Below are 18,824 nucleotides of genomic sequence, written 5' to 3'. Positions count from 1 at the left end.
ATACCTCCGGCGGCAGGAGGCCGGAGCTGAGTTGAGATATATGTTGTTTATATTGTTGTGCTTGGATGCCGACATGTTCTATATTTATTATTATGTTTTCGTTGTTGAGACTATGTTGGGCTCTGTTGTCTTATTTGGTGAGCATGAGGGTTGTATAATGTATCAGGATTATTCAGTGTTGTATAATGTATCAGGATTATGGCCTAGACTACGTGTTGTAGTTCCGTGATTTAGATACTCATTTATTTATATTACGAGGTTATTCAGTGTATATAGTTTTTATTGCAATTTACATATAGACAATGCTTTATGAAAAAAGATTAAATAATCAACTTGATTAATGTTAATGATGTCATAATTGAAAAGAAAAAGTTAGTTTCGCATTTTTTTTTAAGTGTTGCTTAATACGATGACATGATAACAAATCAGGTATACACGAGGTGTTACACCGGTCACACCCCCCCTCTCTCTATATATATATATATATAATGTATTTGGATTTAAATAGTAACAACTGGTAAATTAGTTTGATAAAATTCATTTGAAGAGATTAAAATTTAATCAAATGTGAAATCATAATAAATCATGTGAAAAATTTCACTTATTTATTAATATTTCAATGATCATAATTTAATAACAAAACCCAGGGAGAAAAGAAAATAATCATCTCAACTATATATTAGTGTAAGAGGACAGCTGTATGAATTGCTCAATGTCTTTTAATTAATTTCTTTATGACTGCAGGTTTAATGTAATTTTCCCTCTATATATATGAAGCAGTGACATTGTAATTGCGTAACGATCTCCTCAAATTAATTAAGATAGACATAGCTTACGTGCTTTCTTAAATAAAAGTCCGAGCCAACACTTTAACTTAGACTTTTTATTATACCGTAATTATAAGCTATTACAAAATATTACATGTAATTAAAAATAAAATAAAATTTGAAGCCGTAGCTAATTGCTTAAATTTCTGGGTGGTTGGGCATATATCCACGGATAACATGGGGATAAAGTCAAGTTTCAAGCTGTGCAAAAATTTTTGATCGAGGAATGTCTTAAGAAAAGCATATAGATACCTTATGAAAGAACAGGATAAAATTCTGATAAATGTCCAGCAGGTGTGGTTCGTAACTATCTAGAGCATTTAATGGAAAAATAATGGTCAAACCAATGAATTTATCATTCAGGAATTATTCTTTATCTTCATCTTTTCACACTAAATAGATAGTGTTGGCTATTTTTTGTTCTTGGTTTTACCATGAAATAATTCCCTTACGTTTATGTCATATTTTGAAAAATAAACCTATTTTTTTAAAAAAAATTACTCCATCAGCGCCCTACCAAGTTTTTAATATACAATTGCATATATATTTAGACTCGAACTCGAAATCACTAGTTAAGCTAAAACAACCCCTTAGTTATTGATTCATGTATTTGGTTGTATAAACTTCTATTTTTGTTTTGCAGTGTATTCAGACACGTATCCTTTTAGTTTGAGTTTCTTAGCTGAAATTCAAAGTTGCATTACTTCATGGTATGTGGTCTGCTTCCAATGAGAATGCGCAGAAAAACTCTTTCATGCAAGATAATACTTTTATAACCATTATTGTTTGAATAGCCTTGTGTCTACATGAGTTTGAATCTTAAAATGAAAAAAAAAAGGGAAAATAGTTAAGGTAATGTGAACTAAATAATGGGTTTTTACTTCACTCACCTACAGTGCATTCCAAATCCACACCGGTTTGTTTTTTACACTTTCTATATTCAAATTCTCTCATGTTACTAACATCATTGGCTGTAAAATTTCTAATTAGACAAAAATATAATTTGGTTCTTCGCGCGCACGTAAAGTGGCTAGGTTTTTTCTGATGGAACGTGGCTAGATTTTTTCTTGGATTTATTTGATGGGTTAATGAGTCTTGAGTTTAGAATTTTTTAAGCTATGATTGGGAAAAGGCCAAGTAGATAGATGAGAATTAATATATTGGATCAGTTTTCTTTAACCAAACCGAAAATCGATCTAATTCAATCAAAATTTGTAAAAAAAATTTGATTTTCAATTTTTTGGTGTTTAGTTTATTTGGTCATCAATTTTTCGATTCGGTCACTGTAATTTAAATCGGTCTAGATCAGTTGATGAACACTCCTAATAAAACTCGAAAATCATTAGACCGAAAGAATCCTACCAAGTGAAAAAATATGGTGGCGCCCTCACTTTGTGAGTGGGGTCCACAAAAGTGCGATTCAACCCCGTGCATATGTTTTCAAATATGGTAGCTTCATTTCATGTAACCGGGACATTTGCTATTTCAAAAATACATTTTTCCTTTTTATAATACAAATGGTATCTTTTGAAAAACACGAAAATCCAATAAAATAGGACAAATTATATTTGAAAATTGAAGGTATTCATTTTAATTAGACGTTAGAAGATTATTTATACTTTTATTTATCTTTAGTTCTAAAATAATTAATACGATGCATTTTCCTTTTTATTTTTTATAATCTTTCTTTATATAATTAAATGAGTATTTAATAATGGAAATTTAAAAATAAAAGTAAACACCACTGCGGATAATCACTTTTTTGAAACCATAAACATGACAGGGTGAGAATGGAAGGCGAATAAATGTGGGTACAGTTGGTTAAAGGTTTGGTCCATACTTTTTAAGGGTGTGGGTTCAAACTCTGTTAGTCGATGTGAGGACTTTGTTGGTGGGTGATATATAATCCTTCCCAGAAATCCTCAAAGAAATTGAGGGGTCTTCCCTGATCCTAGTGGGATATCGGTATCTAACTCCACTTAAACTTTTTTTATATATAAAAAAAAAAAAGGAATCAAGTGGTTAAAAAACCACCAAAAAGTCTTCTCTAAGGACAGAGAGCAAAGGGCCGGTCATGAAGCAGCTGACAAGTGAAAGACCCATGATAATAAAGGTTAGGTAGCGGTCTGTAATGTAATTAGATTTCCTAAATGCGTGGGCGAAGACCAACCAATCGTGTTGAAGGAGAGCTTTAATATATCGGAGTGTCAAAAACAAATATATTAGGAGGCCTATTATTTATTACCGAGCACCAAGTAGTTGATCCATTAGTATGTATTGTTCAAGGGTTCGCTTTTTTTTTTTATTATTATTGTAGATAAGTTATCTGTAATAAATTTAATATGATGTTATTTTGGAGCGTAAATTATGATAATTTTATTATTTTATTTTATTTCAAGATTATTATAGTTTTTATAATTATAATTTTTTAATCCCAAAACGACATCATTTTAGAAGTAAATGCAGATAACTTATCTGCATTAACTGCAGAAATATTTTTCTAATTGCTCAAACTTAATTAAGTTTTGCGTTTCAGCTTTGAATATTCAACAATGTTAAAATTGGATGAGGAGAGCCTTGTTTTCCATATATAGTTAGTGGGCATCATTCGGTGATCGAATTCCAAATGATTGATATAAAATAAAAAAAAGCCTATTGTCATAATATATTATTAGAATTGTGGCTTCCATACTCAAGAGGAGGTGAATAGAGTATTCTAAATTTTTTGTAAAAGCCCCCTTCTAGTTTATAAATAATCATTTCAAGCACACTTTGATATATGAAAAGCTAATCAATACATTCAAACAATCCATAACATATAATACATCACAATTATAGAACTTATACTAGCACATACAAGATATCAAAGAAGCAATTAAAGTGTTAGAAATAAAGAGTTTAGAGTTAGAGAATTGCAAACACAATATATCCTGGTTCGATCACCACCACTTGTGACTTAGGTACAGACTGAAGCCACTCGATCAACTCTTTCACTAATGGTCAAGTTTTACGGGTGCTTGACAAACCTTTATAATCTTCCAAGACTTCGAGTTCTTGGATACCTTATAATCTCCAAGTTTACGGGTACTTGACAACCTTATAATTCACTCCAAATTTACTTAGGTATTTGGCTACCTCTCAAATAATGGGTCTCACAACCCTTTCAACTCAAGAATACAAGAAAAGAAATATTTGGAAATGAATATACACTTTCAAAGTGTGGATATACAACTTGAAGCACTATGAGTATATGGATTTTCAAGATATAAGCTCAAATATGTTTGATCTTTGAAAGATATGAAAGAATATGAAAATGATAGTGTAAAAGCTCTCAAATCATCCTTACGATGTGTAGGAATAGTGATCTTAACGTTTTAGGATCATAAGGAATGTATTTATAGTGATTTTTAACAAAACTAGTCATTTATAGCCGTTATAGGCTTTCTGTCGCAGTGGAAATCAATTACTATACTTAGGGAATCGATTCCCAACCTTTTCAGGAATAGGGAATCAATTCCCACACGGTGGTAATTGATTTCCTAGTTGGGGAATCGATTCCTATGTACAGGGAATCGATTTCCAACCTATTGGAAGGCTGGAAATTTGACAACAATAACATTGTTTTGTATTTTGAGCATAACTTGAGCTATTTTTGTCAGATTGATGTGATCTTGGTCTTGTTGGAAAGATAAACGAAAGATCTACAACTTCTATGAAGAATACAAAATCCAAATCCATCATCTTGGATATAAAAAATTATATGCAAGTCAGCAGCGAAATTATGCAATAAATTTTAAGTTCAAATGTGTTCTAGCTTGCTTCTAATCACTTTTTGTGAAAGATCTTGACTTGATAAATATGTGTTGAAGTTATAAAATATGTCAAGGATCTTTTCCATGAATTTTTCAAATTTCTTTCAAGTATATAAATGTTATGATTATGCAATTCGAAAAACACGTTTACTTTGAGAAAAACTTTGAGCTCATGCAATGCAATCTACCATATACCCTCACATATATTCTAAGTCCTAAAGATATCTTCTAAATATGATTTTAGATTTAACTTCATGTCTTGTGTCTTGGATCTTTACTTGAGTTTGATGCTTTGACTTGTTGGATATGATAATGCTTGACACTTGTTGGTTTTGATCATTTTTCACCATGGTGATGATATTGAGCTTCTTTTAGATGTTGTCCATGGTTTGTTCTCTTTGATCTTGGTGTTGCTCTTCTAATTATCCTTGTTGCTTTTGATTTAATGATCTTCTATTTTTGTTGTTGCCATTTTATTATTATCAAAACATATCTTGTATCTACATATATATCTTTAACTTAATTTATCAAAACAATAATTTGTAATTAAAATTAGAATATTATATTAATTATAAAATACAGAATATATTTGAATCAAAAGGGTAAGAAGCTTGATTGGAACAGTGATGGACGAAGAGGTTTTTATAATAGGGTGGCGAAAATAAAATCTTAAAATTATAAGTATTATTAAGATTAATAAAAAATACTAATTATTATAAATTTTTTTAAAGAGGAGCTAATTATTAGTATTAATAGTCTATTATTATGAAAATATTATTTTATACATAAATTAGTAAAAAATTTAAAATTTAGGCGAGACAACCGCCAATACTAAGCCCTCCTTGGATCTACCCTTGGGTTTGAAGCTTTTGTTCGGAAGCACTTGTGTTGTGTTACAATTGAAAATATAGGTGCTAAAATAGATATTAATTCCACGAATTACAATAGTATTGAAATAATTATTTATATATGTGAGTATTTTTTTTTCGGAAAATAGGAAAAGAAAAATGAAATTGTCATTATTTTAATAATAATTTTTTTTTTAAAATTTAAAGAGATTCTGAAGAATAATCAACATATAAATGAAAATTATTTGTCTTCTTAATTATCATTTGACTCAATGAATTTAATGTCAATTTGGAATTTAATTTAATAATAATAATATCAATTTGGTTAAAGTATTATTATTTTTTGACAAATTAGAAAAAAAACAATGAATTTGATGTTTTTGAATTTACAAGTAGCGATCATAATTTATGAGTCATTTAACCATTTTAGTTAATGATTAGAATGCTATCAATTAATTATAATTGGTATATCATTCAGTATTAATAAAATAATTAAATTGATATTTTCACAAAAAAAAAATTGATATTAATTAGTTATGCTTGGACTCCATTAAAACAGTAAAGAGAATAAATGTTCCTAATCCTAATTAATACCAATTATAATTAATTGATATCAATCTCATAATGGAAAAGGATATTATGCATATATTTTTTCGCACCAATTTTACTTATATCTTTTTACTCTGATAGATTATAATTATTTTTTTAATGCATATCTTATCTATTTTTTCTCCACACATAATCGGAGAGAGGAAAGAAGTAAGTAACATAATGAGGAAAAAAGTAGAGATAATATTCTATCCAGTTTATTAAATTTGACTTGTATCCGGGGTACTGGGTTATTGAATTACTGGTTGGATCAGTTGACCAATATATATATATATATATATATATATATATATATATATATATATATATATATATATATATATATATATGTACATGTAAATTTAATTATATTCTCCATATCTAAAATAAATTAAACAAGATTCATTAAATAAGCTAAAAAATACCCAATCACACTTTTACAAGTTCATAAAGCACAAATAAATGAAAATGCATGCTATTACTATGTCAATTTAAATTGCAACTCAGAATTTCCATAAACATTCCTCTCAATGACATTCAAAAGGCCAGATGTTGTGTTGTAAACTCATATTTTTCAAATTTATCTACATTGAAATGACATATGCCACATTCTCTTAATTTATTGTTTCGCAAATTGCTTTAGTATTGGAAGATGAAATTGAGGTAATCGTAGAAGAGTATACTACTCGTAAGTAATATTACAAAAAATTTTAAAGCGAGTTATACATTTTCTTTTTGATAAGATGAAACAATTTCGGATTTTTATTTTTATAAAAATACATGACTCGAACAGGTTACTGGGTCACTAATTTTGATCGATTTGACTAAGTTCAATGCATGGCCGGTCCGATACTTGACTCGAACCACTCCGACGACCGGTTCACCGAGTTTCAGGTCAACCCGGCTGGGTCGAGCCCGGTTTCACAACACTGATTCTATCCCCTCATTATTCACTAAATAAATTATAATTATTTATGTTATTAATTACTTTTTTGTTTAGTCAATTTAATATTAATTTAATAACAAAAAATAATATTAATTCAATGGAATTTATTGGAAGAGAAAAGATAAAATAAAAGAATAAGTGAAATTTAAGGCGAACGATTAGGATTATATGACATGACAAACTAATCCGCTTGCGAGGTCAGCAGGATTAAAAATCATGACATTGTGACAAATAATTTCCACCAAATAACATATTATAATATTAGATAGAATATTATGCATATCTTTTTTACGCATATTCTAATTACTCCTTTATAAGAAGAACATTAGATCAGAATTTTAAGCAAAGAGAAAAAGAGTAAAAGTTAGTGAATATTCTGATTTAACGGTACTAGAAATGAGTAGATAAAGTAAGCTTGAAAGGTAGGCACAATTTTCTATCTCTTATAATATAATTTGGACAAAATAATATATGAGTAAACACCCTTTTTAGTCCTGTCAATATCTACGAAACCTTTTTTAGTCACTGACAATAAAAAAGGACCAAATTGGTCCCTGAAATTACAAAAAAAGGGCCATGTTAGTCCTTATGTCAACTCCCAAATATGTAGAGTGGCCCTTTTCTTGTACTTTCAGGGACCAATTTGGTCCTTTTTTATTGCCAGGGACTGAAAAAGACTTCGTAGATATTGTCAGGGACTAAAAAGGGTGTTTACTCATAATATATTGATAGTTGTGCCTCTACTTCTTCTAAAATCAAATTTGTAACCCCAAAATTTGTAAGAATTAATTTTAGAAAATTATCCGAATATGTTTTCCTGCAGGTAGAATTGATTACAGATTTTAAGAATGGGTCATCGTCACTGGACACTCATAAACCAAACTGGCAGCAGTAGTTTTCGGCTTTTCGCTTGTAAAGTTCGCTATCACGTTTCAACAACCAGTTATACCTCGACCTGTTCTTCGCGCGCACGCTTCTAGCTACTTATCCGGGTCAATTTTCTTTCCTTTTTTTTTTTTTCAAATTATGTGCAAAAACTAATTCTTAATGCAGTCTAGGGATATAAAATAATGGAAAAATGTGTATCATTCTAAAAGATATAAAGTTGTGTCATTTTAAGTGAGAGAAAGAGATAGATAAAGAAGAGAGAAAGTGGAAAAAAAATATAAAAGTGTGAATCCCACCTCTTTGTGAGAGTGAAATGACATAAGTTGTGTCGTTCAAAAGAACAAACACTTTTTTCATAAAATAATAATAACAATAATAATTTCATCTTACATTATTTCGGTGTAAATATCAGTGTCACGTAACGAATGCTCAATTAAAAATGTCCATTTGAACATAAAAATTTTTCAATACGATTCAGTATTATGCCCACTAAAATTTAAAAAATACGAATCATTTAATTCCATTTGTTTTTTTTTCATTTCATTTTATAATGTCAGATCAATTCAGTTATTTTTCATTTTAGTAAGAAAATATATATTACATAATTACTTAAAATTTCTCCTTTTGCACATCTTAATAGTTACTTACACCATTTTGTATACCTTTTTTCGTCTAGAAAAAAAAGAGAGTATTTAATTTGTTTTATTATTTTTTTAAAAAGGTATAAAAAAGATGGAAGAAAAATAAGGAGAGGGTTATATTTACAAACTCTCACAAACTACATTATGTTCTCCCGGGAGAACACTGAGTTACACCATATTCTCCTGGGAGTACATAGTGTAATTTGCAAAAATTTGTAAAAAAAAAAATTGTAAACAAATCCTTCTCTTAAAAAATAATGTAATAACTACTAAAAAAATATCAATTGCCTTGTATTAGTCAACGTTTTAATAAATTTAAATATTATATTGTCTAATACAAACTACACAAGTCACCATTTCAATTGGTTCAGAAAATTCAAAAAAAGGAAAAAAGAAAAAGAAAAAGAAAAAGAAAAAGAAAATCAGATGCGGGCCTTTTCTATATATAACATGGAGTTTGAGCTTTCGAGACAGACATCAAAAGTTCATAAGAAACACTAACCATCATCACCATCATACTAGGTTATTCAATACGACATCCTTGTCCATAACCATAGCCACAACCATGTTACCTTGGTTTATTGGCTTTGTTACAATTACAACAACGATCCTCATATATCGTGTTGTGAAATTTGTAACACGCCCTTCACTACAACTCCCTCCAGGTCCTAGACCATGGCCTATAATAGGAAACATGCCACACCTAGGTCCTGTGCCACACCATTCAATAGCATCCTTGGCTCGTACCTATGGCCCTTTGATGCACCTCCGGCTCGGGTTCGTGAACGTCGTGGTGGCGGCGTCGGCCTCCGTGGCCGAGCAATTCTTGAAGGTTCATGATGCCAATTTTAGTAGCCGGCCACCTAACGCCGGAGCTAAATACATAGCTTATAACTATCAAGACCTTGTGTTTGCTCCCTACGGTCCACGGTGGCGCTTACTCCGGAAAATTAGCTCCGTTCATCTATTCTCCGGCAAGGCCTTGGATGATTTTAAACACTTGCGTCAGGTAATTACTTCCTATTTCCTTTTAATGCTACACGCTTAACTCTTTTCACCTTTCATGATATTTGTTAATTTGTATTATCTCGTTCAAAAATATTTCTGTGAAATCTATTGATTTTTGTTGTTGTCGTCATTATAGCTATATTTACTGTAGTTAATTTATATAACGACCATATCAATATATTTATTTTTCAACGCGACACTTTAAATATGTGGATTCTAATATCAAGGCACAAAATTAATTTTAAGGGCTGTTTATTGTCCCACGTATTGCACACTCAGTGGTAAACATCATGTAGTTGATAATTATGGGTTCAAAAGTTGGATTTGGATTCTCTCTTATATAAAAATAATCATTTATTATGTTATTTGATTAGAATAATTCATTGAGAAAATAATATTATTATATAATCACTTTTTCATGTAAGAGGATCCAAATTTTTTTATGATAGATATATAATTTTATAGTAAATTTTTTATTGAAATTATTAGGGTTCTTCTCTAACTTGGTAAAGAAGTGCGTTTTTCTAATCTATATTTTTTACATTTTAAAAAAATTTACACCTCCGTAACACAAAATTATAGGGTGTTTAACATTTCTTATGTTGTAGTAGATAAAATTATTTATTATATACATATAAAAGTGTGTGAGGTCTTTTTTTTTTTATCTCTCTCCTCCTCACATGACCTCACACATTTTTGTATATACATATGAGATAAAATTATTTTTTATAATATGAGAAATATTATACTTTTATTAAAAATATATTTACTTTTCTTTATGTAGTGGGACCATTCATGGGTTGCGTCGCTGCTTATGCGATCAATAATATTCACACAATGCTAGAGTTCGGTAGGATAGGAGTAAGAAATACGAACCCAAAGAAAGAAAAAACAACTTCAATGCTCAGTTGCATCAACCCATAACTATTATTATTATTATTATTATTTTTGATAAACTCCCATTACTATTATTTTACTTCAACACGAAAACATTTTAAAACTTAGAGATTTCTATGCTGTGTGTTTTTATTTTTTTTGAAAAGAAGATGTGTATTTTTTTCCGGAAAATAAGATATTTATTTATGTTCTTTTCTTTCTCTTTTTTCTCATTTTTTCAAAGAATTTATTTATTTATTTAAATAATTTATTTCATGATCTTGAAACTTAAAATTTTACTCATTCCATTTATAATTTAATATTTATCCTTAAATAATGATAAAGTATATCACTTACTATTATAGGTAAATTTTTAAATCTTTAGCTGAAATTAAAAAATAATACTAAATTCAAGAATTGAAATAAGTGACGAATTTCATTCTTTCATAATCAAGGCATATATAGTCTATTTTTTTTACCAGACTAAAATAGTGCTTCGGCTAGCATCAGTACAAGTTGACTTCAACATACCTGGCTAATTATAATTAAAAAAGATCGAAATCCTGTCACTGTTTTCTCTTTAGAATTTGTTTCTTTTTTTTTTCTTTTTTTTTTAAAGTTAAGACAAATAAATTTTTACAAAAACTCTTATAATAATTTTTTTTTTAAATGAAAAACTTTTAATTAATTTTTTATATAATTGTCAATCAGTTTTTAATTTTATTTTTGAAGATTTTTTTATTTTTTTTAACTTAAAAAGAAAATAGATGCCAAACAGGCTATTTATATCCGCATACCGTAGAATACTAGAATTATTATTAATTGCCTATGCTAACTTCAGTCAATAGTTAGGAAGTTAAATTATTAATTTTTCAAAAAAAAAAAATAGTTTAGGTTAAGATCGAGAGCATGCGGGGTGTGGACCACCAACATCTTTAAAAATTTATAATGAAAGTACTAAAAAAATTAAGAATCGGATTTTATGTATCAACTATCTTTGATAAATTATTAATTTTAAGGGAGATAGGACATCACTATCTATTAGAATAAGAAATCTTATATCAAATCTGGATCATTAATTTACTTGTATTTAACAACTTAAATATTTAATAAATCAAAATCATTAAATATAAATAAAATTAATAATTAAGATTAAGAGCATAATTTACACTAAGTAAAATAATCGTTATCCATTTTAAATTTGTGTTGTGTGTGTGACTTTTAATATTGATCTGCCATGCATTTCTTTTCAGTTGACCCACGCCTTTTTGGCTTTTCCCTCCCCTCGAGCCACCTCCACCACCTCAGGAAGAACTTCCCATAGGCTTTAGAAAATAAAATAAAATCTCTTTAACTTAATTATCAAATACTCTTTCTTATTTTATTTTATTTTTATGTATCTGGGATGTCTCATGCTATAATCCTTGTGTGCCATTTTCAAAAAGATGCGACCCCTAATCTTACCGACCTTATTGACAAACTTAGAAGATGCATATTGTTCTCTCTATCTCTCTAAAATGTATTGTTATAAATTAATGTAGTTAATTTGTTACTTAATTCTTTAAGAGGAAAAAAACGTATAATTACTGAATAATCTACTTTTGTCACGCTAGTTATGTGTCTTTTTAATTAAGGTTAACTTTGATATTATCAATATTCCTTTATTTTTTGAATAATTTCAAAAGATTCTGTAAAATTATTGTTATGAGATTACTTTTTTTTCCCCTTTCTGACAGGATTGCTTGCTAAACATTTTCTAAAATCAACTCACAAATAATATGCATTTTTATATCACTTTAGTATTGCCACTTGTATTATGTCATTTACTTGACCGGTATAGTCCCATTATTTGCGATATATATATTGCGCGTGAAAATCATGTGATTGGTAGCATTCACGTTAAGAAAAAAAGAGAGAGTAATTGCCCACTAATTCATTTCATTTTCAAATGGCATTAATTAATTTAATTTAATCAACTTCACTTGCAGGAAGAGGTAGCAAGATTGACACGCAACTTAGCGAATTCAGGGTCAAAAGCTGTGAACTTGGGACAATTACTGAATGTATGCACCACAAATGCATTGGGAAGGGTAATGATTGGACGAAGAGTATTTAACGATGGAAATGGTGGCTGTGATCCTAGAGCTGATGAGTTTAAGGCTATGGTGGTAGAATTGATGGTGTTAGCTGGAGTTTTCAATATAGGTGATTTTATTCCTTCTTTGGAGTGGCTAGACCTTCAAGGAGTGCAAGCTAAGATGAAAAAATTACACAAGAGATTTGATGCATTTTTAACCAGCATTATTGAGGAAAACAAGAGTTCTTCAAAGAGTGAGAAGCATAAGGATCTGTTGAGTACGTTGTTGTCACTTAAAGAGATTCCGGATGATGACGGAAACAAACTCACTGATACTGAGATCAAAGCACTACTTCTGGTACTTACCTACCTTTCTTTTGCTTTTCATATATACTTACTTGCCCACTTCTCAAATCCACAAGTATTAGAAAAGTGCTTATATGTCAATAAGCATTTTTCTAACCTTGGTTGAATCTTCCGTCCACATGTTTGAGTTTGATTCTTAATTTTCTTCCTTTGGTATAGCTGATATATAATAATGAGTTTTTTTTTTTTTTTGTTTCTTAATCTTATACTAATAATGAGTTTCCCCCCCCGCTTAAACCTACCTTTCTATAACTTACTTTCCACTTGTCCCACTTGCAAGTGTACCTACTTCTCAAATCAATAAAGATTAGAAAAATGCTAAATACTAATAAATAAATGAGGTTTGGTGAAACGGATAAGGAATAGAGAAAAACACTTCTCTTCTCGTGTTGTATGAAAAATATTTTCTGGTATTATGATCTTCAACTTTTGTGTAATTTTTTTTTAAAAAATAAATATAAAACCTACCACTAATTAAGTCACAATATAAAAATTCAATTATCATGTTAAATCCAATTGTTTTTCAACTCTTACCTAACGGCAATGCCTCATTTTAAAGCCTGCTTGGACTTGTGAGACCCACTTTCACACCAACCACGTGAATTGTCCTCTTGTGAACCAGAATAATGAATGTAAAATGTGAACTATAAGTCATTGGCTAATGAAATTGACCAAATTTTGCAGAACATGTTCACAGCTGGGACAGACACTTCGTCAAGCACAACAGAGTGGGCCATTGCAGAACTGATCCGGAACCCAAGAATCATGGGCCAAGTCCAACAAGAGTTAGACACTGTTGTGGGCCGAGACAGGAATGTGAGGGAAGAGGATTTGCCTCACTTACCATACTTACAAGCAGTGATTAAGGAAACATTCCGGTTGCACCCATCAACCCCTCTTTCACTCCCACGTGTTGCAAATGAGAGTTGTGAGATATTTGGGTATCACATTCCAAAGGGTGCCACTCTCTTGGTGAATGTGTGGGCCATAGCACGTGACCCCAAAGAATGGTCTGAGCCATTAGAGTTCAAACCCGAAAGGTTCCTACTAGGAGGTGAGAAGGTTGATGTTGATGTTAGGGGCAATGACTTTGAGGTTATACCCTTTGGTGCTGGACGTAGAATATGTGCTGGTATGAGCCTTGGGCTCCGCATGGTTCAGTTGCTAACTGCAACCCTTGCCCATTCATTTAATTGGGAGCTGGAAAATGGGCTTAACCCAGAAAAGCTTGACATGGAAGAAGCCTATGGGCTTACCCTGCAACGAGCAGTGCCTCTATCTGTGCACCCAAAGCCCAGGCTCTCTCCACATGTTTACTCATCATCTTCCTGATTTTCAAGTTCAGATTTTGGGCTTCTTATCAGTTGTCCACTTCCCCTTTTCTTGATGAGGATCTTTTAAATAATAGTAATAAAATATGAAATGGTATGGCAGTATATTAATGTGTGAAGGATCCGAAATGGGGGAAAGTTTACTTTAATGTGCTTGAAATATAGCATTGCGTAACATTGTGTCAAAATGTTATCAATAGTGATAAAGTAATTTTATTGTGGTAACATTTTATTTGGTAAAATGGTACTATAGCTTGCTTATTTTCTTTTATTTTCTATATTTAATAATGGCTTTGAAAGATTTTAAGCTTCGCTTCACACTTACGTTTAACTAAATTTGATACTAGCTAGCCTTCGATGCATCTTTGTGAAATAATTATTCCAATTCCTCTCCGAATATTTCATTCAAGAGATGCTGAAATTCAAGTACCTTGCACTTTCGTTGTCTCAATTATTCTATTCCTTTCGTTACTTGTTGATGCATGTTCCTTCTCGTACTTGTGATAATACAAAGCTCCCATTATCAGCGTTGAATTATATATACAGCATGATATGCAATGGTTATTGAAACCCGTTTTCGTTCATGTTGTGCAAAAAGATTTAAATTATTCATTATTGACGAACAAATGATCAACATCATAATATTAATAACAAAGTTAGTTAAATAGAAATATTTATTATTATTTCAATTGCTGACATGAGATTACATTTTTATCATTGAAAGTTTTGCAACCATGCATTTGTCGCCATTATTGACCTGCCTACGTCCAATGAATCATTCGCCTCCCAAATTAAATTTAATGCTGCCATTGCTGTCGAACTCAATAATTCAAAGGATTCTTGATGCGACTTGTAGCTTGTCTAATGGACATGATGACTAGTTAAACAATCCGCCTGCAGCATGATTCATATTTGAAAAATATATGTCTGGTATTTTAAATGTTATGTTCTAAATCTTTAATTTAACCATTAAGTACATGGAATTCGAGTATTAGATAAGTAACTGTCTTAAAAATTTAGTAGAGATAATTTTGTCGAGAGATGAATCTGTGAAAAAATAAATAAATAAATTTAATTTCACGTGAAAGTATCATTTGGTTCCCTACACATTATATAGCTTTAATTAATCAATAAGATATATGAAGAAATATCTTGTTGATAAGTGTTCTATCCTGGAGATAGATGTCTAGCCCAATAGGCTAGTAAATTTATATTGGATCTATATGCTTTTTCTAAGGTATCTATGAATTAGATATCCTTAAGTTTAATAGATCATTATGCACAAAAGAATAACAAACAGCTTTCGCCGAAGGGGTGGTGTGTGTGTACAGTGACAACATAATAGTAATAGAGAGAGAATAATCATACATGTAGGTTTTACCTCCTATTTATAGAGTTTACCTGTAGATATTGAATTCTGAACTTTCTGTGCTACTTTCAGCAGCCCAATCTCATGTTTAATGTTGTCGTATAAATTAGGATTGATATCTTTAATGGATATCCTCCCTTAGTTATATCAAATTTATATTTGAATTGTCGACTTAATTAGTGATAAATGAGTTTCATACATAAGACGATAAGCTTATTTGAATTTTCTAAACTGCAGCAGAATTTTCACCGCTAAGCCCCCTTAGTATGACATTATCTTTTTAGTAATTTTTAACTAAATTAGTAAAAAAAATTTGTAAGTATGTAACTTTTTTAATTAATTTTATAACTTATTTTTATGATTTTGTAACTTTTAACGTAAATTTTATATATAATGTGAGTCCCATATTTTTATTGTTGTGTTGTGAGTGAAAAAATCGAAGAAAGGGTTGAAGTGTGTTAGATGGAAAGAAAAATGTTACAAAGAGAGAGGAGTAAGGTGCAAAGAGAGAATCTACATACCCATGAATTTTTTTTTAATGTTGTTATTAAAATTTACAAATTCACAATTTTTTTTGCAAAATTATTTACCTATTTAATAATAAAAGATACGAAGATTTTGTTAAAAGATGTAAAATTATAAAAAAAAAAAAAGTAATATCATATTCTTTAGATGAACTCCAATATATTAACGTTGTTAAATCGATTTAGTTATTACACTTTCCTCGGTTTATTTTTATGATTATTTTGTTTCTCTCTCTCTGTCTTTTTTATTTCTGGAGAAATGCTTAATCCTTTGTATAATTTCTCTTTCTATCATTATGAATTCTCCTTTTATCTATCCAAACAAAAACGAGGGGAAAAAAAACTGTGGTTACAACTGACGATTATTTATCTAAATAAAAAAATGTGTTTTTCTGCTTGCAACCATTCTGCCAGGCTCGTTGTTCTTTGCGGTATTCTTTTTCGGTAGCTAAAACAGTTTTACATGTTATTTTCTCTTTAAAAGGTTTGATTCTCATCATCTTTTATGTGAAGTTCCTTGACTACCCACCTAAAATTTTACTAATTGGAAAATTCAAATTTATGAAAGTATTACACTCACTCAAATAAAAACATATAATATGTCGTCTGTATAATCATACAAGTTATTGGATGCAACCTTTCTATCAGATTATTATCTAGAAAGTGGGGTGGTGTATCCTAAGATTCTTTACATGGTATCAAAGTTTCGTGTTCCGAGTTCAAACCTCGCCGCCCCCCACTTTCTCTTGTGGAATTTCTTAGCACAGGTAGGCTGGGCCTGTTGTATCATCCACTCTTCAAGTCCAATGGGCTCTTGTGTGAGGGGGGCGCGTTGAGATATATAGTCCAATGTTGGTTGTATGAACAACTAATGTGGAGTTTATAAGGCCTTGGACACTCCCATAGCTAGCTTTTGGGTGATGTATCTTCTTTACATGGTATGAGATGTAACTTTTCTAGCAGATTATTATCTAGAAAAGATGTTAATGCCATTTACTAATTCTTTCTGATTTTCTTTAGTAACACATGCATGAACATCATATGATGATGTGTTCTTCGTGCAGGATTAAGACTCCCTTTTAGGGAACGCCCCTACTTTTCTAAGATGAAGTTGCTGATTCTTTGATGCTGACGACTGGCTTGAATTCCTTGACCACTTACAAATGGAAAGACATCTTTCTACCTGTCTAGCGTGTAAATATTTAGATTTTAATTTGCTTCTATGACTGAGTGAAGGAATCTTTGTTTTGAACATATCCAAGACCAGGGCCAGTCATTGTAGACATCCTGTTTTTCTAAGACGATGTCACCTTTAGTATGTATAAAGGAAGGGATTTAAATTTATCTTTTAACATAAGAATAGAATCATTCCTACACTAACATCGAATCTTGTGCCAAATCTTTATACTTTTATGTTTTTTTCAAAACAAGTGGGACCCATCAATTATGTTTCACTCACATGAGATATCAATTCTCCTTTTAAAGGAGAAATGTTTAACCCATAAAGTAACTATAATTAAAGGGGTTTGATTTTCTCATGAGAATTGAATTCTTATGTTGTAACTCAACTAATGGTGGGCTCCACATTTATTAAAAAGAGAAAAAGAAAAGAAAAATTTTGCACGTAAATCGAAAGATCACAACATAAAAATTGAATTCTTATGCAACATAAAAAAATGTTTTCCGATAATTAAATGCAACAAATTGCAAATCCTATGTATACGGATATTTACAGATTGAGCCAAATAGCTACTCAGTTTACAAAAGTATAGATTTTTTTTTTTGCACAACTACCAATTCAATCTCATCTTAAAAACAAGGGAAATGTCTACTTAATTAAATAGAATATCTTGTACAGAACGTAGAAAGTCACTGACCAACGATAGCTTCGCTATAGTCAATGCCCACCTATTGGCTGATATCCAACAAGTTCTTTAATGGAGTGTTTTTGTTCAAATCCAATGTATCAGTCGGAGACAAAAATCAATTTTATACCCTGCATTGACAATAAATATTTATTTAGCAAAATATACAAGCAACAGGGTGTATCGACAACGAAAGGAAGCCTGACAATTCAAAGTCAAAGCATAAATTATATAGTTTTAATTAAAAATCTATTAAAACAGATGTTTGTTTTCCAAGATTATTTGTCTATTATTTATGTTTGTTGTTGCAGCAGCAAAATGGCTCCGGTGACAGATGGATGTATACTATGTTGTGCTGCATTTATTTACCGTGACGAAATGGGAGTCGAATTTTATCTTCCCATAAATGATGTCAATGTTCGACTAATTAATGAGATATGTGAACTAGTAATATCTTTAGAGGAGGCAGCAGCAAAATAATAGACACACAGCCATAGAGGTGCGCGCGCTCGTAATAGATAAAGAAGCTAAGACTTCAACGGTGTTACCTACGAAACTTCCTTTATTTATTTTTTATTTTTTTATTACAAACTTCCTTTATTCATTAGTTTATGCCATGATGTATGACGCATAATCCTGATTGGTGGGACCCATTATATAAATATAGAACAACACCATTTTTCATACCCTTTTAGTTAAAAAAAAAATGTGTTCAAATTGTTACGAAATAAATTTGTGGATGTTTCACCTTCTTACCTCTACACTTTCTCTATTATGAATATTGTAATCACTTGTATACGTGGTTACTATTCATACACCTTTTTATCTCTAAATTAGTGTATAATAAAGTGTAAACAT

At 30.4% G+C, this 18,824-nt stretch overlaps 1 protein-coding gene across 1 annotated transcript; it reads left to right on the top strand.

The window, feature by feature from the left end:
• The first annotated feature begins 9,014 nt into the window (after positions 1–9,014).
• LOC133302603 (flavonoid 3'-monooxygenase-like) lies at positions 9,015–14,420 on the top strand. Its single transcript, XM_061502412.1, has 3 exons — positions 9,015–9,559; positions 12,423–12,869; positions 13,562–14,420. Exons 1-3 carry the CDS (start codon positions 9,116–9,118, stop codon positions 14,207–14,209), a joined length of 1,539 nt encoding a protein of 512 aa, XP_061358396.1. The 5' UTR covers positions 9,015–9,115; the 3' UTR covers positions 14,210–14,420.
• Positions 14,421–18,824: the final 4,404 nt, after the last annotated feature.

This window comes from Gastrolobium bilobum, unplaced genomic scaffold (genome assembly GCF_033153095.1).
Source record: "Gastrolobium bilobum isolate Gb01-03AN ecotype WA unplaced genomic scaffold, APGP_CSIRO_Gbil_v1 utg12088, whole genome shotgun sequence".
In the NCBI taxonomy this organism is placed as follows: Eukaryota; Viridiplantae; Streptophyta; class Magnoliopsida; order Fabales; family Fabaceae; genus Gastrolobium; species Gastrolobium bilobum.
Note: the sequence above shows the minus strand (reverse complement) of the source record. Positions and strands in the feature narration are given on the sequence as shown.

Coding starts and splice junctions, on each gene's coding strand:
- LOC133302603 (XM_061502412.1), top strand. CDS start 9,116: ATGTTACCTTGGTTTATTGGCTTTGTTACAATTACAACAACGATCCTC. Junction 9,560..12,422: donor ATTTTAAACACTTGCGTCAG/GTAATTACTTCC, acceptor CTTCACTTGCAG/GAAGAGGTAGCAAGATTGAC. Junction 12,870..13,561: donor AGATCAAAGCACTACTTCTG/GTACTTACCTAC, acceptor CAAATTTTGCAG/AACATGTTCACAGCTGGGAC.